Raw genomic sequence first — 18,958 nt, 5'->3', positions numbered from 1 at the left:
CGTGTGTCCCTGTGTCCATGTATCCGTGTGTGCATGTATCCATGTACCTGTGTATGCATGTATCCATGTGTCTATGTATCTGTGTTCATGTATGCATGTAGCCATGTACCTGTGTATCCATGTATCCATGTGTCCATGTATCTGTGTTCATGTATGCATGTAGCCATGTATCCCTGTATGCATGTGTCCATGTATGCCTGTGTCCATGTATCCCTGTGTCCCTGTATCCATATATCCTGTATCCATGTATCCCTGTGTCCATGTATCCCTGTATCCATGTGTCCATGTATCCCTGTGTCCATGTATCCCTGTGTCCATATATCCTGTATCCATGTATCCCTGTGTCCATGTATCCCTGTATCCATGTGTCCATGTATCCCTGTGTCCATGTATCCCTGTATCCATGTATCCCTGTGTCCATGTATCCCTGTGTCCATGTATCCCTGTATCCATGTGTCCATGTATCCCTGTGTCCATGTATCCCTGTATCCATGTATCCCTGTGTCCATGTATCCCTGTGTCCATGTGTCCGTGTGTCCATGTATCCCCGTATCCATGTGTCCCTGCATCCCTGTGTCCATGTATCCCTGTGTCTGTGTATCCCTTTATCCGTGTATCCCTGTGTGCGTGTATCCCTGTATCCGTGTGTCCCTGTATCCCTGTGTCCATGTATCCACGTGTCCATGTATCCCTGTATCCGTGTGTCCGTGTATCCCTGTGTCCATGTATCCCTGTATCCGCCCCTGGCCCCGCCCCATTGCTGGCCCCGCCCCCTCTCGCAAGATCCCGCCCTTCCCCTGCGTCACGCAGGCCCCAGCCAATGGGGATTGAGAGCACGTGGGCGCGGCCCCGCCGCTCGCCCCGCCCCTTCCCGGGATGTTTTCCGCGGTAAACACCGCCGGGCCCCTCCCCCCGCGCGCCGCTCGGCCAATCCCCGCGCGGCGCCTCCGCCTCCTCCAATCAGCGTCCGGCGGCTGTTTCCAGGCCGCCCCCGCAGTAACCAATCAGGAAGCGCCGTTCGGGTTGGGGGGGGCTGGAAACCGCCGCGGTACCGGTGGCTCCGGCGGCGGCGCGAGGCGGCAGGTACCGGGGGTCACGTGAGGACACGGCGGGAGGGGGGTGTCACCGGGGGAGGGGGGAGCGGCGGCCGCGGCCCGGTTCAAGTAATCCAGGATTAGGCTGTTCCAGCCCGGCCTGTTCCCGGTTACTTGTCCTGGGAGGCGGCCGGTGACGTCACGGGGCGGGAATACCGGGAGCGGGTGGGGGCTGAGCATCGTCCCGTGGCCACCGTGTCCCTTGTGTCGTGTGTGTCCCCCCCACACACACCCCGAGCACATCCGTCCCCGTTCCCCCCCGTTTTACCGGTTCAACGTTAATAAACCAGTGGCGGCGCCGGGGGGGGGGGGGGGGGTGTCCCGGGGGTAGTCCCGGTAGGGGAGGGAAGGTCAATCCCGGTCGGGGTCAGTCCCGAATGGGCGCACTGGGTGTCAGTGCCGGGGTCGGGAGGTCAGTCCGGGAGGAGGGGTAATGGGGGGGGGGGGGGTGTGTGACCCTTCCACCCCCCAATAAAACATCCGGGTTCGCTCCTACTCCCGTTTATTCCGCCGCGGAGAGGGGGGGGGGGGGGGCGGGATGATGTCCCCGATACCGGGGGGGTCAACGACCGCGGGTGACCCCAGCCGGTACCGGGGGCGAAGGGGGGGGTCACCGTGAGGTCACGTCCGCGGTGGGCTCCTCCCCGCAGCGGAAGCGCACGAAGCCGGTGACGCGGAGCGGGCCCCGCGCGCGCAGCACGCGCGCCACGCAGCGCCCCGGCGCGTGCAGGAACTCCTGCGCGAGCAGCGCCTCCTCCTCCTCCTCCCCCCCCCCGCCCCTCCCGCCCCGTGCCCTCCCCGCGCGCCCCACGCGCCGCGGCGCGAAACCCACCACGTGCTGCGCCACCTGCCGGCCGAGCGCCTCCAGCGCGGGCCCGCGCGCGCCGCCCCGCGCCACGCCCCGCGCGCCGCACGCGACCAGCGCGCCCAACGTCCCCAGCGCCACCGGCCCCGCACCGGCATCCGCAGCGGGGCCCCCGTGCGCGTACCCCGACACGAAACCGGACCCGGGGCGCACCCGCAGCCACGCGGCGTGCCGCAGGGACACGGCCTCGCCCAGGCGGCCTGCGGGGACACGGAGGGGGGGTGTGTGTCACAAACACACACACCCCCCCCGCCCCCCCCAACATAGCCCTGGTCACACCATGGGGTGTCCCCCTACCTAGGGTACCCCCCAGGTCCCTCCTGTCGCTGCTCAGGATGTCCCATGTCTCCACACACCCCCCCCCCCCCGCCATCACCACCTTGGGTGTCCCCAGCCCCCCCCCCAGGGTCACCCTACATCCTCCCCCAGCTCCCCTCTATTCCCTGCCCCCTGGTGTCCCCCCATGGCCCTCCTGTCACCACCCAGGGTGCCTCCCCCCCATCACCCTGTCCTGGGGTGACCCCAGGTCCTTGTCCCCTCCCCAAGGCCACAGCCACCACCTGGGGGGGGGGGTGTCCTGTCACCACCCAGGGACCCCTGTGTCCCACATCATCCCCCCCCCGGGGTGTCCCTTGTCCCCACAACCACTCCCCATCACCACCCTGCATCTTCCCTCCAAGTCCCCTTCACTCCCGGCCCACCCCCCCAGGGTCCCCCCATATCCCTCCTGTCACCACTTCTGGTGTCCCCCTCCCGCAAGTGCTCCTCCATCCTCTACGCTCACGGTGTCCCCAGTGACCACCCAGGCTCCCACCCAGGTCCCTACCATCACCCCCCCGGGTACCCCCATCCCCCTGGTCACCAGCCTCCCCCACATCCCCCATCGTCCCTCCCCAGGGTCACAATCACCACCCTCTGTCCCCCCCACCCTGGTGTCCCCCACTCACCCTGGGCCAGCGCCAGCTCCTCATTCAGGGGCCCCCCCCCGGGCCCGGTCCGGAGCTCGGCCAGTTCCTCGGGCTGCAGGAAGTGCTGGGGGGGGGTAGTGCCGTGTGTGTTAAGGGGGACCAAGGGGTGCCCCCCCACATCTGGGAGCACCTCTGGGGGGCTGGGGGGAGGACGGGGTGGAGAAAAAGTGTTTGTGGGAGCACCTGTGGGGGGGCTGAGGGGGAGTTTGGGGTTATCAGGGGGACTGTGGGGTACCCCCCCCCAGAGCACCCCCAGGAAGTTGTGGTGGTTTAGGGGGACCACAGGGGCTGTGTGGGTGCTGGAGGTATGCTGGGGGGGGCTGAGGGATGTGTGGGTGCTCCCCACCCTTGGGAGCAACCCCAAGGGGGCTGTGGCTGCGGGGGGGGGGGAGGGTTGGGGGTGCTTTGGGGGAGTCGGGACTCCCCCCTACACACACGCACCTGTGAGCACGCCCGGGCGGCAGGGGGCGCTCTCCGGCACAGCTCCATGGCGCCCAGCGCCGCCTGCACCACCACGCGCTGGAACTCGCTGGTCCGCGCCACGAAGTCAGTTTCGCAGCTGAGCTGAAGGGGGGGGGGGGTTGAGACCGGGAGGGGACCGAGACACCCCCGCCCCCCGGACACCGGGACCCCCCGTACCCACCTCCACCATCACGGCCGCCGGCCCCTCCCGCAGGAGCCCCACCAGCCCCTCCCGCGCCGGTCGGTCCCGTGCCATCGGTGCACTGCTCCAGCCCTGGCGCCGCGCCTGCTCCAGCAGCCAGACCTCCGCCTGCGGGGGGGGGCACAGCGGGGAGGGGGCACATGGGGGGATGCACCGGGGGGGGATACACCGGGGGGGGGTTGCACCGGGAGGGTCATATGGGGCGGAATACACTGGGGGGGTCACATGGGGGGGGATACACCGGGGGGTCATATGGGGGGGGAAAACACCGGCGGGGTCATATGAGGGGGGGATGCACCGGCGGAAGGTCACATGGGGGGGGGGAGCGCTGGGATGGGGAGGGTCAAACACCAGGGTGGGGGTACAGCAGGGAGAAGGTGTCACAGACACAGGGGGGTATCACATGGGGGGTGTCACACACTGTGGGGGGGACACAGACCCGGGGGAGGGTCATCCCTTCCATAGCCCCGCATAGATCAGCCTCCCAGCCCCTGCCCAACCCTCCCAGCGCCCTCCCGACCCCCCCACCCCCGGTGTCCCCCCTTCCTCCTTCAGTCCCCCCCCTTCCTCCTTCAGCGCCCCCCTTCCTTGCTCCCCCCGGCCTGATCCCGGTCCCATCCCGTGTGTGTCCCCCCCCCGCTCGGGTCCCACCTGCGCCAGGTCCCCCCCGCAGCGCAGCAGCGCATCGCGGCACTGCAGGATCGGGAGCCCCGTGCGGCGCCGCAGCTGCACCAGCGACTCCTTGTCCGCCGCCAGCACCGGGGCGGCGGCGCGGAAGAACCGGGCCGGGAGAGCCTGGGGGGGGGAACGGGAGGAGCGGAGTGAGCCGGGCCCGCGGGAGGGGGCTCTCCCCGTGGGGGGGGGGGCTCACCCGCACCGCCCCGCACAGCGCGCCCCGCGCCGCCCGCTGCATCCCGCTCCCTGCCCGCGGCGCACACAGATGACGTCACGAAGCCGCTTACTACGGACCTCAGAGTGAAAACCCCCGGCCGGGGGGCGGGACCCGGGCGTGGCGTCACTCGCGGCGCCACGGAGCTGGGAGCGGCTCCACCGGGTCCTATCGCCCGCCGGGAGTGCCCCGACCCTGACCCAGCAGCTTCAGGGCGCTGCAGCCGCCCAGAGACACCCCCCCCCCAGCCCTGACCCCCCGCTTCTGGAGCCCCCTCGCCTTGCCCTGACCCCCCCAGCCCCCAACTCTCCCCCCCAGACCCTTTTAGACACCCCCCATCTTGGCCAGGCCCTCCCCCCCCCCCAACCAGGACCCTCCAGAACCTGGTCAACCCCCCCAGCCCCCCACAGACCTTCATAGAGACCCCCCCAGCCTTGACCAGGCACCCCTTGCAACCCTTCTAGAGCGCCCCCTGGTTTAGGTAGACCCCCCACAGCCCCCAAACCTCCCCTCTGCAGCCCCCCCCGGCCCTCATACAGCCCCCCCACCTTCTTCTAGAGCCCCCAGCCCCATCTAGACCATCCCCCCGAAACTGGCCAACCCCCCCCGGGTCCTACAGCCCCCCCAGCCTTGACCAGACACCCCCAACCCTTCTAGACCCCCCCCGGCTCCCAACCAGTCCCCTCCCTGCACCCCCAAATGCACTACAGCCGCCGAGCCGAGGGCCCTGTTGACCATTTAATCCTTGTCAGGACACCCCCATTGCAGCGTCCCCCCCCTCCCCGCACGACCCCCAGACAGGGGGTGCCGCGTCCCCCCCCCGGCAGGTCACCCCATAGATCTCGATGTCGTGCTCCTGCTCCTGCCACAACAGCTCGACCCGGAAGAACGGAGGCAGGACCCGGTGGAAGAAGTACCGGGAGCCGCTGTCCCCGCCTCGGGTGCGGGCGCTGAGCAGAGCCCGGGACCGGGGCCCGCAGAGGTGCCGCAGTGCCCGCAGCAGCGCCGGGAACGACCCCGGGTCGTACACGAGGTCCGAGCCCAGAACAACCTGGAATTCCCGAGGGAAGGAGGCCTCGTCCTGGCCCCACTCCAGCGCCCGCACCCGCGGCCGAGCCGCCGCCGCCGGGAAGTTCAACCGGACGTTTTCCCGGATCTGGTCCAGCGCCACCGGCCGGTCCGTGATGGTCACATCACCGCCTAAACGGGGGGAGGGGGATGGTTTGGGGGGGGGGCACCCCACAACCACCGCTGTGCACCCCCAAACCCCCCCTGCACCCCCAAAGTCCATCTGAGCCCCCCCAATTCCCCCTGCACTCCCACCCCCCCACAAGAATCCAATAAACACCAGTCACTTGCTTCCAGTTCCACCGGGCAGGGAATGGGGAGTGGGGGTGTGGGGTTGTGTGTGTGACCCTCCCCTCCAGCCCCATGGGTGCCCCCGTTCCCGGTGCGCACCCAGCATTGCCGCCAGGATGCCGAGGATGCCGGTGCCGGCGCCCAGCTCGATCACGGACTGGCCCTGGAACTCGAAGCGCTGCTTCTCCAGGAACCGGGCCAGGGCCAGCGCCTGGGAGGGGGCGGAGGGGGATTGGGGGGAATGGGAATGCGGGTGGTGGGGGGAATGAGGGGGATTGCGGGGGGGGGAGGACAGTCCAAACCCTTCCCCCCCCCCGGCATCATCCAGAGCCCCCGGCCGGGGGGTGGATCCCCCATTCCCTGCGGATCCTCAGGGATCCTCCCCCCCCATCCCCAAGGTCCCCCCTAGGGTCCCCCCCGAGGGTCCCCTCCCAGGGAACCCCCCATCTCCCCGTGCCCCGCCCCCAAATGCCCTCTCCCAGTCCCTCCCGTGTGCCCCCCGTTTCCCGGTGCCCCCCCACCCACCGCCTCCCAGACGTTGGCCGCCAGCCCGAGGCGCGGCCCGTGGTGCTGCGCGATGCGCAGGACGCGCCCGCAGAGCCGGAACCGCCGCAGCACCGGGAACGTGTCAGCGAAGAGCGCGGGGTCGCGGGGGAACACGGCCCGCAACGCGCCGGTCCCGGCCGCTTCCTCTTCCGCTTCCTCTTCCCCTTCCGTTTCCTCTTCCCATTCCCGTTCCTCTTCCCATTCCCGTTCCGTTTCTGTTCCTCCTTCCCCTCCCGCCGCCGCCTCCCACCGGGCCCCGGCACCCACGTGGCGCGCGGGAGCAGCCATTTTGGCGGAGGGGGCGGAGACCTAAGCCACGCCCCCTCCCGTGATTGGTCAGAGCTGGTCCTGCCCCTTTGATGGGCGGGGTCTGACGCTCCGCCTCCACCGCAGCGGTGTCCCGGTGTCCATCCCTGTGTCTATCCCCGTGTCCATCCCGGTGCGCCGGGGCTGGTCCCCGCTTTCCCCTGCTCCATCTCGAACGTCCCCACATGGGTCCCAGCCCTGTCCCCGTGTCCCCATTCCCCGTGTCCCCATTCCCGGTGTCCCCGTTCCCGGTGTCCCCAGGCCACTCCTTGTCCCACCCATCACTCCCAACCCCTTTCCTGCCCCATCCCGTTCCTGTCCCCATCCCTCCTCACTCCCATCCTCGGTGTCACCTGCTCCCAGCCTCGTCCCTGTCCCTGTCCCCATCCCAGTGGGAGGCCACCACTCCCCATCCTATGGTTTCACCCTGGTGCCACCCCCTGTGCTCCTGTCCCTGTCCCATCAACACCAGTGTCACCACTGGGACACTGCCCCTGGGAAGGGCCTGGAGCCCAGCCCTGGTGTCCCTGGTCGTGGTGTCCCTGACCACGGTGTCCCTTGTCCCAGCACCTCCGTCCTCTCTGTCCCCAGTCAGTCATGTCTGCCCTGGTCATGGTGTCCCTCACCCCACATCCCTCATCCCTGGTCACAGTGTCCCTCACTTGGTGTCCCTGGTCATGGTGCCCTTGTCCCGATGTCCCTGGTCCCAGCACCTCCATCCTTGGTGTCCCTGTCCTGGTGTCCCTGACCCCGACATCCTCAGCCCCAGTGTCCCTGATCCTGGTGTCCCTGGTCCCAGCACCTCTGGTCTCACTGTCCCTGGTCAAGGTGTCCCTGACCCGGGTGTCCCTCACCCGGTGTCCCCATCCCGTGTTTCCTGCCCCCACCCCTGAGGACACACACGGGGCCACCCCACATCCCCCCCATCCCAGCCCCATTCCCTGTGCATGGGAGGCCACGTGACCCGGATAAACAGTAACCGGGGGGGTGTGTGACCCCCCCGTGGGGCTAATGAACAACCGGGAACCCTCCGGGACCCCCCCGGGGCCTGCGTCAACCCCCGCGTCACCCGGTTAATGCTTGTGGCACCCCGGGGGGGGGTCGTGGCACCCTTGGGGAGGGTCAGGGCACCCGGGGGGGGTCGGAGCACCCGGGGAGGGTCGGGGGGGGTTGATTCCCGAGTCTCCCCCCCCGCTCCCTCCCCCCCGACTCACGGTTCCTGGAAGGCTCCAGCTGGGCGGGTCCAGCCCCGCGTTGCTCAACCCCCCCCGCCCGCCCGAACCCCCCCCCGAGCCTCCCCCCACCCGGGGCTTTCTCAGAAACCGGCCGCGTCAGAGCCCGAAATCCCCAAAGAACCGCACGGGGGGGGTCGGGGGGGCGATGGGGGGGATGGGAGGCGCTGGGGGGGGTCACTAAGAGGCACTGGGGGGCACTGGGAGCAGTGGGGTGTCATTGGGACGCTCTGGGAGGTGCTGGAGTGGTCACTAAGAAGCATTGGAGGGGCACTGGGAGGCACTGGGGGCGGCACTGGGAGCACTGGGGGTGCACTGGGGGCACCGGGAGGTGCTGTGGGGCATTGGAGGAGTATTGGGGGGCACTGGGAAGCACTAGGAGGCACTTGGGGGCAACGGAGGACAATGGGGGCACTGGGAGGAGCACTGGGGGGCAGTGGGGGGTCATCGGGGGGCACTGGGGGGTCACTGGGGGGCACTGGGGTGCATTGGGGGGTCATCGGGGTGCACTGGGGGCACTGGGGGGCACTGGAGGAGCACTGGAGGAGCACTGGGAGGTCATTGGGGTGCACTGGGGGGTCACTGGGGGGCACTGGAGTCACTGGGAGCCACTGGGAGGCACCGGAGGAGCAATGGGGGTTCATTGGGGTGCACTGGGGGCACTGGGGGGCACTGGAGGAGCAATGGGGGGTCATTGGGGTGCACTAGGGGGTCACTGGGGGTCACTGGGAGGCACTGGGGTGTCATTGGGGTGCACTGGGGGGGACTGGGGTGTCATTGGGGGGCACTGGGATCGCTGGGGGTCATTAGGGGTCATTGGGGGCGTGGCTTGCTAGAACCCCGCCCACCGTCCCGACCACGCCCATCCCCGGACCGCAGGCGCGATGTGGACGTCACTGGTCAGCGCCGCGTGGTGACGTCAGTTCCCTGCGCCCGCCGGTGCCGCCGCGCTCCGGTGCCGCTATGGAGGACCCGGCGGCGCCGCCACAGAAGCGGTTCTACCGGCAGCGCGCGCACTCGAACCCGCTGGCGGATCACACCCTGCGATAGTGAGTGCGGCCGGACCCCCGGGAACACCCCCTCACCCCACCGGGAGCCACCCGGTAACACCCCGGTAACACCCGGTAACACCCCGAGACCCCCCGGTAACACTCGGTACCCCCCCGGTAACCACCAGTAACACCCCGCGGCCCCGCCGGGAACACCCCCTAACAGCCCGGGAACCACTCGGTAACACCCGGTGACCCCGGTAACTCTCGGGGACCCCCCTTTAACACCCGGTAACACCGCGGTTACCCCCAGTAACACCCCGGGACCCCCCCCGGCACCCCCTGGGACCCCGCCTGTAACCCCTCGGTAACCTCCGGTAACCCCCGGGGCCACGCCGGTAATCCCGGTAACCCCCCGGTAACCCCCGATAACACCCCGGGACCCCGCGGGTAACCCTCCCGCTGCCTCCCCAGGACCCTCCCGGTGACCCCGGGCCCCACCGGGGTGCAATCCCCGGGACCCCCAGCACGGCCCGAGTCGGTACCACCCCCAATGTGCGCCTCCTCCGGGATCTCCGGTAACCCCGAGCCGGGCCTTGCCGGTGCCCGCCTCCCGGTGTTCGCCCCCGGTGTCGTGCGTCCCCCCCCCGGTGTAACGCTCCCAGTAACCGCGGTGTCCCCGCAGCCCCGCCCGCCCGCAGGACATGGACTGGGCCGCGCTCTTCCCGGACTTCTTCCCGCCCGATGCCCCCTCCGGGCAGCCGCCGCCCCGCGTGGAGACCCTCGACGTGGGCTGTGGCTACGGGGGGCTGCTGGGTGAGGGGGGCACCGGGGGGGTGGGCAATGAGGGCTATGGGGGGTCTTGAGAGACACCGGGGGGCTGTAGCTATAGGGGAGACTGGGGGGGGTTGTTGGGTATTGGGGGGTGTCGAGGGCCAGGGTTGGGGTCAGGGGCCGGGTCTGGGGGTGCAGGATCAGGGGCTGGGGTTGGGGTCCAGGTCTGGGGGTGCCGCGGTTGGGGTTTGGGCGTCAGGGGCTGGGGTTGGACTTGAGTTTTAGGGTCCATGTCAGGGGGTTTGGGGCTCATGTTGATGTTTTAGGGGCCCATGGCTGTGTATCAGGGGCTCCGTGGCCGTGTATTGGGGTCCATGGCCGTGTATCGCGGTCTGTGGCTGTGTTTTGGGGGTCCATGGCTGTGTATCGCGGTCCATGGCTGTGTATCGGGGGTCCATGACTGTGTATTGGGTTCCATGGTTGTGCATCAGGGGGTCCATGGCTGCGTATCGCGGTCTGTGGCTGTGTATTGGGGTCCATGGCCTTGTATCGGTGGTTCCATGGCCGTGTATTGGGCTCCATGGTTGTGTATCGGAGCTCCGTGGCCGTATATCGTGGCCCGTGGCTGTGTGTCGGGGGTCCATGGCTATGTATCGGGGTCCATGGCTGTGTATTGGGGTCCATGGCCTTGTATCGGGGGCTCCATGGCCGTGTATCGGGGTCCATGGCCGTGTATCAGGGGGTCCATGGCTGTATATCAGGGGGTCCATGGCTGTATATCGGGGGGTCCATGGCCGTGTATCGGGGAGTCCATGGCCGTGTATCGCCGTCCATGGCCATGTATCAGGGTCCATGGCTGTGTATCGTGGTCCGTGGCCGTGTTTCGGGGGGTCCGTGGCCGTGTATCGGGGGCTCCATGGCCGTGTATCGGGGTCCGTGGCCGTGTATCGGGGGGTCCGTGGCTGTGTATCGGGGCCCATGGTGTGTATCGGGGCTCCGTGGCCGCTCCGCTCACGGCGCGTTCCGGTCCCGCAGTGGCGCTCTCGGGGCTGTTCCCGCAGGAGCTGGCGCTGGGGCTGGAGCTGCGCCCCCGCGTGGCCGCCTTCACGGGGCAGCGCATCCGCGCGCTGCGGGCGGCGGCTCCCGGGCGCTGCCGCAACGTGGCGTGTGTGAGGGGCAACGCCATGAAGCACCTGCCCCACTTCTTCCATAGGGCGCAGGTGGGGCTCCCCCCGACACCCCCAAACCCTCCCAAACCACCCCCAAAACCACCCCACACCCTCCCAAACCTTCCCAGAACACCCCCAAACACCCCAAACCCACCCCAAACCTTCCCAAAACACCCACAAACACCCCAGACCTTCCCAAAACACCCAAAACCCACCCCCAAACCCTCCCAAGCACCCCAAAAACACCCCCAAACCCTCTCAAACCTTCCCAAACCACCCCAGACATCTCAAAACACCCTCAGACACCCCCTAAACACCCGAAAGCCACCCCCAAACACTCTCAGCCCACTCCAAAGCACTCCCAGACACCCAACCCCCCCTAAACACTTCCAGACACCCCAAAACCCACCCAAGTCCCCCCTCGGACACCCTAAATTCCATCTCCCGGCACACCCCCACCCCGAGTACCTCCAGGAGCCCCCCCAAGCCCCCGGGACACCCCTTGGACCTTCCCTGAACTCCCAAGACCCCCCAAAGAACCCCGGCTGCCCCCCAGAACCCCTGAGAGCCCTCCCAAACGGCTGGGGCCCCCCGTGTGTCCCCCAACCCTCAGCCAGCACCCTGCCCATGGGGAGCACTGGGCGGGGAGGGAGGCACATGGTGGGTACTGGGAGCACTGGAGCTACTGGGAGCCCCCAGCAGGGCATGGGGGGGTACTGAGAGCTCATGGGGAGCTCATGGCGGGGGGGCACTGGGGCTATACTGGTGGGTACTGGGAGCCCAGGGTGGGGCACTGAAGTGTGCTGGGAGCTTGTGGGGCAAGGCATGGGGCAGTATGAAGAGCCCGGGGGGGGGCTATGGGAGCCCATTAGGGGTACTGAGAGCCCATGGGGGGGCACTGGGGGGTACTGGGAACTCATGGGGGGGGCACTAGGGGGCACTGGGAGCCCATGGGGGGGGGCACTGGGAGCCCATGCGGGGGGTACTGGGAGCCCATTATGGGGTACTGGAGCCCATGGGGGGGCACTGGGAGCCCATTATGGGTTACTGGAGCCCATGGGGGGCACTGGGGGGGTACCCATTGCCCTGACTGTCCTCACTACCCTGTTCCCCCCCATTGTCAGTGCCTGGGGGGGGGTCCCGGTTCTCGGGGGGGGTGGGGGTCAGGGGGTGTCCCGGTTCCCCTGATGGGCGCTGACCCCCCCCCGGGCCCCCCCCAGCTCCGCCGCATGTTCTTCCTGTTCCCTGACCCCCACTTCAAGCGCACGAAGCACAAGTGGAGAATCATCAGCCCCGCGCTGCTGGCGGAGTACGGCTACGTGCTGCGCCCGGGGGTGAGCACCGGCCCCCCCGGGACACCCCCCAAGCACTGGGACACCAGGACCCCCCCACCCCCAGCACAGGGATTGCCCCCCCCCCACCCCCGAGCAGTGAGACACTGGGGCACCCCTACACATTGGAACCCCCTGGACCCCTCTGGAGCTCACTGGGACCACACCAAGACCCCCCCGGAACACCCCCTGCGACCCCCAAGACCACACCGGGACACCCCAAGTCACCCCTGGGTCCCCCCCAATGTGCCCAACCCCTTTTTGTACCCCAAACGTCCCTGTCCCAGGGACACAGTGGGAAACCTGGGATGTCCCCATGGATCATGGGGGGTTCCTGTCCTGGGGAGGGGTGGTGTTGGGGCCCCCCCGGTGACCTGGTATCCCAGGGGCTGGTGTACACGGTGACGGACGTGCCTGAGCTGCACCAGTGGATGGTGACACACTTCAGGGAGCACCCGCTGTTCGAGGAAGTGCCGCTGGGCCAACTGGTGAGGGGCACTGGGAGCACTGGGAACCCATGGAGGGGCACTGGGGGGTACTGGGAGCCCATGGAGGCACATTGGGGGGTACTGGGATTTCATGGGGGGGTACTGGGAGGGCACTGGGGGGAACTGGGAGTGTACTGGGAGCCCATGGTGGGGCACTGGGGCGGTACCAAGGGGCACTGGGAGCTACTGGGAACCTGTGGGGGTACTGGGAGCACTGGGGGGGGGACCCCGGGGGGTACTGGGAGGGTCACAGGCCCCCAGCACCCACCATTGCCCTCTTGCCCCCCGCAGGACTCGGACCCGCTGCTGTCGCTCCTGGGCACGGTGACCGAGGAGGGGTGTCGGGCACAGCGGGGGGGGCGGGCCCCGATCCCCGCCGTGTTCCGCCGCCTCCCGGACCCCCCCGGGGCCTGACACCCCCTCCCCAGGACCCCCCCAACCCTCATTCATAATAAACCCGTTGTTGTCTCCCGTGGTTCGGTATCTTCCCCTCCCTGTTCCCCGTGTTGGTCCTGTCCGCATCCCCCGGGAGGGGGGGCCGGGACACGGAAACCCCCGGGGGGGGGGGAGGGGGTTTCCACCGGCCCAACCGGTGTCGCAACCGGCAATTCCCGGGAACCGGGGGCGGTTAAGGGGGGGGGGCGGTGCGAGGCTCCGCCCCGGGGGCGCTGGGAGCGGGGGGGGGTGGGGGGAACCGGGTGCGATCGTGCCCCGCGGCTGAGCCCACGCGTGGCCCCGACCAAGCGCTCGCTCCGCCCCCTGCCGCTCTCTGATTGGCCGGGGGCGGTACAGTATGCAAATCACCCAGCGGGTGGGCGGGGTTTGAGCACAAAGGGGCGGGGCTTGGACGCGGCCGCACGGGAAAGGGGGCGTGATTTACCGCGAAGGGGACGGGTTTTGGCGCCAAAAGGGGGCGTGGCCTCGCCCCGCTCCACGTGGGCGCCTATAAAGGCTCCCGCCGATGCCCGCGGCTCAGTCGAGGCGCGGCCCCGCGGATCCCGCCGGTCCCCGCCATGGCCCCGGGGCTGCGCCTGCCCGCCCGCGCTGCCCGGCTCCTCCGCTGCCTGCCCGAGCCGGGGGGTCCCCCCAGTCCCGCCGCTGCCCCCCGGGGCCTGGCTGAGATGCCGGGGCCCAGCCCGGCCGCCTTCATGTTCGAGCTGCTGTGCCGCGGGGGGCTGCGGAGGCTGCACGAGCTGCAGGTAACAGGGGATCCCGGGGTGCGGGGGGCACTGGCCCCACTGGGCTGGGGCTCCGAGGGGACAAGGGGACCCTGAACCTACTGTCCTTGGCTTGGAGGGGCTGCAGAGGACACCAGTGCCACCAGCGTGGGGCTACAAGTGGAGAAGGGGGACCCCTATCCCATTAGTGGAGTTCCAAAGGGACCCCAATCCCATCCCTGGATGTCCGAGGGGACCCCGATCCCATCCCAGTTGCTCCAAGGGGCATTCCCGCAGGTGCAAGGCCGGGCGCGCTATGGACCACTCTGGAAAGCCGCCTTCGGGCCCATCCTGACCGTGCATGTGGCCGACGCCAGGCTCATCGAGCAGGTTCTGCGCCAGGAGGGGTCCTTCCCGGTCCGCTCCCACCTCTCCTCATGGAAAGATTACCGGGAATGCCGTGGGCACGCGTATGGGCTGCTCACTGCGTGAGTAGGGCTGGGGGTGTCCGTGGGAGGCTGGGATGTGTCCCTGGGGGGCTGGGGGTGACCATGGGGGTCTGGGGGTCTGAGCACAGGACTGGGGGTCTGAGCACAGAGCTATGGGGCTGCACATGAGGCCGGGGGTCTCTGGGGTGTCCCTGAGCCCTTTGGGGCTCCCTGCCCCCCCTTCCCCCGTGGGGCACAGCCGGGCGGGACGGGCTGGGGGTGACTCAGGCGTGAATCAGCCCCCCCGGATGTGAGTAACTGTGGGGCAGAGGTGTGGGGCGGGAGCCCCGGACCCTGAACACAGCCCCGGACCCACACGCACAGTGCTCAGCCCCCCAGCCCCGTGCTCAGCCCCAGCCCCGTGCTGTGTCCCCATGTCCCACGTCCCCACGTCCCCATGCCCCATGTTGCTGCCGCAGGGAGGGTGAGGAGTGGCAGCGGCTGCGCCGGCTCCTGGGGCGGCTGCTGCTGTGCCCGCGCGTGGCCGAGTCCTTCTCGGGGCCGGTGGCCGCGGTGGTCGGGGACCTGGTGCAGCGGCTGCAACTGCAGCGCGACCGGCACCCGCAGCACCTCGTGCACGACCTCGGCACCCACTTCTACAGGTTCGGCCTGGAAGGTGAGGGGGGGACCCGTGGTGGGACCCCCCAGTGGCTCCCCAAGTCCCCCAGTGTCCCCAAGGACTCTCCTGTGTTGTCCCCCCTCCAGGTCCTCCTCATGGTCTCGAGATCCTCCATGTCCCCTCCCCAGGGCGCCCCTTGTCCCCACCACATCCCAACCACAGCCCTGAGCACCCCCATGTTCTCCAGGGTCCCCAAGGACTCCTGATGTCTCCCAGGGCTCCTGATGTCCCCCATGGTGCCCTCCATGTTCCCAAGGTGCCTCTTGTCCCCACCACATCCTCAAGGATCCCCGTGTCTCCAAGAGTTCCCATGTTCCCCAGGCTGTTACTCATGTTCCAAGGTCCTCCATAACCCCAAGGTGCCCCTCGTCCCCACCACATTCCTACCATGTCCTCCAGAGACTCCCCATGTCCCCATGGCTCTCCAATGTTCCCAACGTCCCACGGACTCTCCTGTCCCCCCTCATGGCTCCCCATGTTCTCAGGGTACTCCTTATGGTCCATGAGGTCCCCCATGTCCCCAAGGCACCCCTTATCCCTCCACATCCCCAAGGACTCCTGATGTCCCCCATGGTGCTCCCCATGTCCCCATTGCACCTAGATCTCCCAACGTCCCTGAGGACTCTCCTGTTCCATTCCACCCCTTAGGCTCCCCATGTTCCCCAGGGTGCTCCTCATGGTCCTGAGGTCCTCCTTGTCCCCCACCACATCCATCCATATCCCCAAGGACCCCCTGTCTCCAAGGGCTCACCCTGTTCCCCAGGATGCTCCTCATGTCCCCCAATGTCCTGTGTGGTCCCAGAGCTCCCCGTGTCCCCCCCTTCACCCCCGCAGCAATCTCCTCCGTGCTGTTCGCCTCCCGCCTGGGCTGCCTGGAGCCGGAGGTGCCGCGGGACACCGAGACCTTCATCCGCTCCATCAACACCATGTTCGTCATGCGCTGCTCACCATGGCCATGCCCAAGCCCCTGCTCCGCCTCTTCCCCAAGCCCTGGGACACCTTCTGCGAGGCCTGGGACTAACATGTTCGCCTTTGGTGAGGGCCGTGGGGGGGACGCGGGGCCAGGCAATGCCCCACCAGCCACGGGGACGCTGACGGGTCCTCGTCCTCCACAGCCAAGCGCCACATCGGACCGGCGCGGTGGCCCGAGGTGGTGGGCGCTGGGACACGCTGGAGAGGACGTGTCTGACCGACCACCTCGCGCGGGAGAAGGTGCCCATGAAGAGCATCTACGGCAACGTCACGGAGCTTGCTGCTGGCCGGGGTGGACACGGTGAGGGGGGGACCCAGGGTTGTGCCCCCATCCCCGTGGGGTCCCGCTGAAGCCACCTCGTGTCCCCGTCGCAGATCTCGAGCACCCTGTCCTGGAGCCTGTACGAGCTGGCGCAGCACCCCGGGGTGCAGGCGGCGCTGCACCGGGAGCTCGCCGCCGCGGCCGCAGCCGGCACCGCCGCGGGCAGCGTGCCCCTGCTGAGGGCTGTGGTCAAGGAGACCCTCAGGTGGGGATGGGACAAGGATGGGGATGGAGAAGGATGGGGATGAGGAAGGGAGTGGGGATGAGGAGAGGGATGGGGATGAAACGTGGGTATGGGATAGGGATGAACACAGGGGACAAGGGTAAGGATGGGGATGCCAGATGAAGAAGGGGACAGGAATGGAGATGAAGATGGGTGGGGATGGGGACGGAGACAGGGTGAAGATGAGGATGGGGATGAAGGTAGGTTGAGGGTGGTGATGGAGACAGGGATGAACACAGGGGACAAGGGTGAAGATGAGGACAAGGGACAAGGATGGGGACAGGGCAGGGATGGGGATGGGGATAGAGGGAGGGATGCAGGGAGATGGGGATGGAGACAGGGATGAACACGGGATAAGGATGAAGATGAGGATGGGGACAAGGATGGGGATGCACATGAAGATAGGGACAGGGATGAGGATGAGGGTTAGGATGGGAATGGTGGTGCGGATTAAGATGGATGAACAGAAGGGAAAAGGAAGATGAGGATGCTGACAGGTACAGGGACAAGGATGGGGACAGGGATGAAGATAGGGACAAGAACACTGATGAGAATGGGGATGAGGAGAGGGATGGGGATGAAGATGGGGACAGGGGTGGAGATGAGGGTAGGGGCAGGAATGATGGGGGGTGGATACAGGGAGGGGGATGGAGACAGGTATGAACACAGGGACAAGAACGAAGATGAGGACAGGGACAAGGATGTGGACGAGGATGAAGATAGGGATGAGGATAAGGGTGATGACTGACGGGTGGTGGGATGAAGATGGGAACGGGACAGGGATGGAGACAGGGAATGATCACAGGGGACAAGGATGAAGATGGGGACAAGGTGGGGATGGTGATGAAGCCAGCATGGGGATGAGGATGGGGACAGGGAAGGCCACGGTGACCCCCGTGTCCCCCCCAGGCTCTATCCCGTCATTCCTGCCAATGCCCGTCATTCCTGACCGCGACATCCGTGGGTGAATACGTGTGCACGCAAGGTGAGAGCGTCCCCGTGTCCCCTCACCCCCCCTCAGCCCGTCCCGTGCCCCCTCACCCGCGCCGTGTCCCCGCAGACCCTCATCACTCTGTGCCATTACGCCACGTCCCGTGACGGCCGCGTGTTCGCGGCTCCCGAGCGCTTCCAGCCGGAGCGGTGGCTGCGCCGCGCCTCGGGCCACCCCTTCGCCTCCCTCCCCTTCGGCATCGGCAAACGCAGCTGCATCGGACGCCGCCTCGCGGAGCTCGAGATCCACCAGGCGCTGGCACAGGTGAGGGACGGACCCGTGTCCCTCCATGTCCCCCCGTGTCCCTCCATGTCCCCCTGTGCCCCCAAGGCCCCGTACCCCCCGGTGTCCCAAGGACTCTTATGTTCCCCCAGGTTGCCTCATGTCCCAAGTCCTCCACATCCCCAGCACGCCCCTTGTCCCCTCCACATCCCAACCACGTCCCCAAAGGACCCCTGTGTCTCCAGGAGCTCCTCATGTCCCCAGGAGTCTTCTGTGTCCCTCAGGGCACCCCATGTCCTCCAGTGTTCCTGAGGACACCCTGGAGTGCCCCTCATGGTCCCAAGGTCTTCCACATCCCCATGGCACCCCTTGTCCCCACCACATCCCCAAGGACCTCCACGTCTCCAAGGCTTCCCCATGTCCCCATGGTACCCCAGGTCCTCCAATGTCCCCATCTCCTCCTCAGGGCAACCCCCCGTGTCCCCTGGGTGCTCCTTATGGTCCTGGGTCTTCCATGTCCCCAGGGCACCCCTTGTCCCCACCACATCCCAACCACATCCCCAAGGACCTCCATGTCTCCAAGGCTTCCCCATGTCCGCAAGAGTCTCCCATGTCCCCCAGGGCTCCCATGTCCTCCAATGTTCTAGAGGACTCTTGTGTCCCCCCAGGGTGCTCCTCATGTTCCTGAGGTCCTCCATGTCCCTAAGGCACCCCTTGTCCCCACCATACTCCAAACATGTCCCCAAGGACCCCATGTCCCCCATGGCGCCCCTGATGTTCCCCATGGACCCCTGTGCCTCCAAGGACTCCCCACGTCCCCTCACATCCCTCACCCTTCCATGCTCCCCAGATCCTGCTGCGCTTTGAGGTGCGACCGGAGCCCGGCGGGAGCCACGTCCAGCCCATGACCCGCACCCTGCTCGTGCCCGCGGCCACCATCAACCTCCAGTTCCTCACCCGGTAGCGGGACCCTGGAGGTGGCCTCGACCCCAGTGGTTGGTGGCCTTGACTCCAGTGATGACCCTGACCCCTTGTCCCCCCCATCTCCCACCCATGGGCACCACCGATGATTATTTAAAGGTCTATTTATTGGCAACTAAAGGGTGTTTTGGGGTGTCCTGGGGCCAGGTGCTCCCTGCCCCCGCCGTCTCCGGCGGCTTTTTGGGGTGACTCAGCACCCCCCCCCCGTGGGTTCATGGTGGGTTGATGGTTGATGGATGGATTGATGGGTTCCTGCCCCGACATGCCGGCAGCACCCACGGGTGACACAGCCCCACAGCTCCACCCCCA

General features: G+C 67.6%; 4 protein-coding genes across 5 annotated transcripts; 2 read left to right on the top strand and 2 right to left on the bottom strand.

Annotated features, from left to right (window-relative positions):
• Positions 1–1,579: 1,579 nt before the first annotated feature.
• On the bottom strand, positions 1,580–4,536 carry TSFM (Ts translation elongation factor, mitochondrial). 2 transcript variants are annotated; one of them, XM_030510651.1, is made up of 6 exons: positions 4,463–4,536; positions 4,243–4,386; positions 3,571–3,699; positions 3,369–3,491; positions 2,907–2,991; positions 1,580–2,159 (listed from the first exon to the last, which is right to left on the bottom strand). In XM_030510651.1, the coding sequence occupies exons 1-6, from the start codon at positions 4,502–4,504 to the stop codon at positions 1,705–1,707; spliced, it is 978 nt and encodes a 325-aa protein (XP_030366511.1). In that variant the 5' UTR covers positions 4,505–4,536; the 3' UTR covers positions 1,580–1,704. The 2 variants fall into 2 exon arrangements, with proteins under 2 accessions (XP_030366511.1, XP_030366512.1); XM_030510652.1 differs by having other exon boundaries at positions 4,243–4,387; positions 4,476–4,521.
• Positions 4,537–5,198: 662 nt separating this feature from the next.
• Positions 5,199–6,889, bottom strand: EEF1AKMT3 (EEF1A lysine methyltransferase 3). The gene is made up of 3 exons (XM_030510653.1): positions 6,365–6,889; positions 5,939–6,050; positions 5,199–5,680 (listed from the first exon to the last, which is right to left on the bottom strand). The coding sequence occupies exons 1-3, from the start codon at positions 6,671–6,673 to the stop codon at positions 5,229–5,231; spliced, it is 873 nt and encodes a 290-aa protein (XP_030366513.1). The 5' UTR covers positions 6,674–6,889; the 3' UTR covers positions 5,199–5,228.
• A 1,871-nt stretch (positions 6,890–8,760) lies between these two features.
• Positions 8,761–13,149, top strand: METTL1 (methyltransferase like 1). The gene is made up of 6 exons (XM_030510654.1): positions 8,761–8,972; positions 9,598–9,728; positions 10,722–10,906; positions 12,076–12,189; positions 12,573–12,674; positions 12,966–13,149. Exons 1-6 carry the CDS (start codon positions 8,887–8,889, stop codon positions 13,086–13,088), a joined length of 741 nt encoding a protein of 246 aa, XP_030366514.1. The 5' UTR covers positions 8,761–8,886; the 3' UTR covers positions 13,089–13,149.
• Positions 13,150–13,667: 518 nt separating this feature from the next.
• On the top strand, positions 13,668–18,769 carry LOC115618603 (25-hydroxyvitamin D-1 alpha hydroxylase, mitochondrial). Its single transcript, XM_030510310.1, is given in 13 exon segments — positions 13,668–13,873; positions 14,129–14,319; positions 14,739–14,935; positions 15,773–15,871; positions 15,874–15,942; positions 16,059–16,186; positions 16,188–16,211; positions 16,286–16,437; positions 17,365–17,395; positions 17,397–17,413; positions 17,415–17,448; positions 17,516–17,710; positions 18,519–18,769. Coding segments are annotated over 13 exon segments (1,437 nt in total). The 5' UTR covers positions 13,668–13,687; the 3' UTR covers positions 18,633–18,769.
• The last annotated feature ends 189 nt before the right edge of the window (positions 18,770–18,958 follow it).

The sequence above is a fragment of the Strigops habroptila genome, chromosome 23 (genome assembly GCF_004027225.2).
Source record: "Strigops habroptila isolate Jane chromosome 23, bStrHab1.2.pri, whole genome shotgun sequence".
Classification (NCBI taxonomy): Eukaryota; Metazoa; Chordata; class Aves; order Psittaciformes; family Psittacidae; genus Strigops; species Strigops habroptila.
Note: the sequence above shows the minus strand (reverse complement) of the source record. Positions and strands in the feature narration are given on the sequence as shown.

Excerpts from the sequence above, each read along its gene's own strand:
- TSFM (XM_030510651.1), bottom strand. The coding sequence starts at position 4,504 with ATGCAGCGGGCGGCGCGGGGCGCGCTGTGCGGGGCGGTGCGG. Across the intron at positions 4,387-4,462 it reads CGCTGTGCGGGGCGGTGCGG|GCTCTCCCGGCCCGGTTCTT; the intron begins GTGAGCCCCCCC and ends TCCCCCCCCCAG. Across the intron at positions 2,992-3,368 it reads CCGCCCGGGCGTGCTCACAG|CACTTCCTGCAGCCCGAGGA; the intron begins GTGCGTGTGTGT and ends ACCCCCCCCCAG.
- EEF1AKMT3 (XM_030510653.1), bottom strand. The coding sequence starts at position 6,673 with ATGGCTGCTCCCGCGCGCCACGTGGGTGCCGGGGCCCGGTGGGAGGCG. Across the intron at positions 6,051-6,364 it reads CGGCCAACGTCTGGGAGGCG|GCGCTGGCCCTGGCCCGGTT; the intron begins GTGGGTGGGGGG and ends GCCCCCTCCCAG. Across the intron at positions 5,681-5,938 it reads CATCCTGGCGGCAATGCTGG|GCGGTGATGTGACCATCACG; the intron begins GTGCGCACCGGG and ends CCCCCCGTTTAG.
- METTL1 (XM_030510654.1), top strand. The coding sequence starts at position 8,887 with ATGGAGGACCCGGCGGCGCCGCCACAGAAGCGGTTCTACCGGCAGCGC. Across the intron at positions 8,973-9,597 it reads GCGGATCACACCCTGCGATA|CCCCGCCCGCCCGCAGGACA; the intron begins GTGAGTGCGGCC and ends GTGTCCCCGCAG. Across the intron at positions 12,675-12,965 it reads AAGTGCCGCTGGGCCAACTG|GACTCGGACCCGCTGCTGTC; the intron begins GTGAGGGGCACT and ends TGCCCCCCGCAG.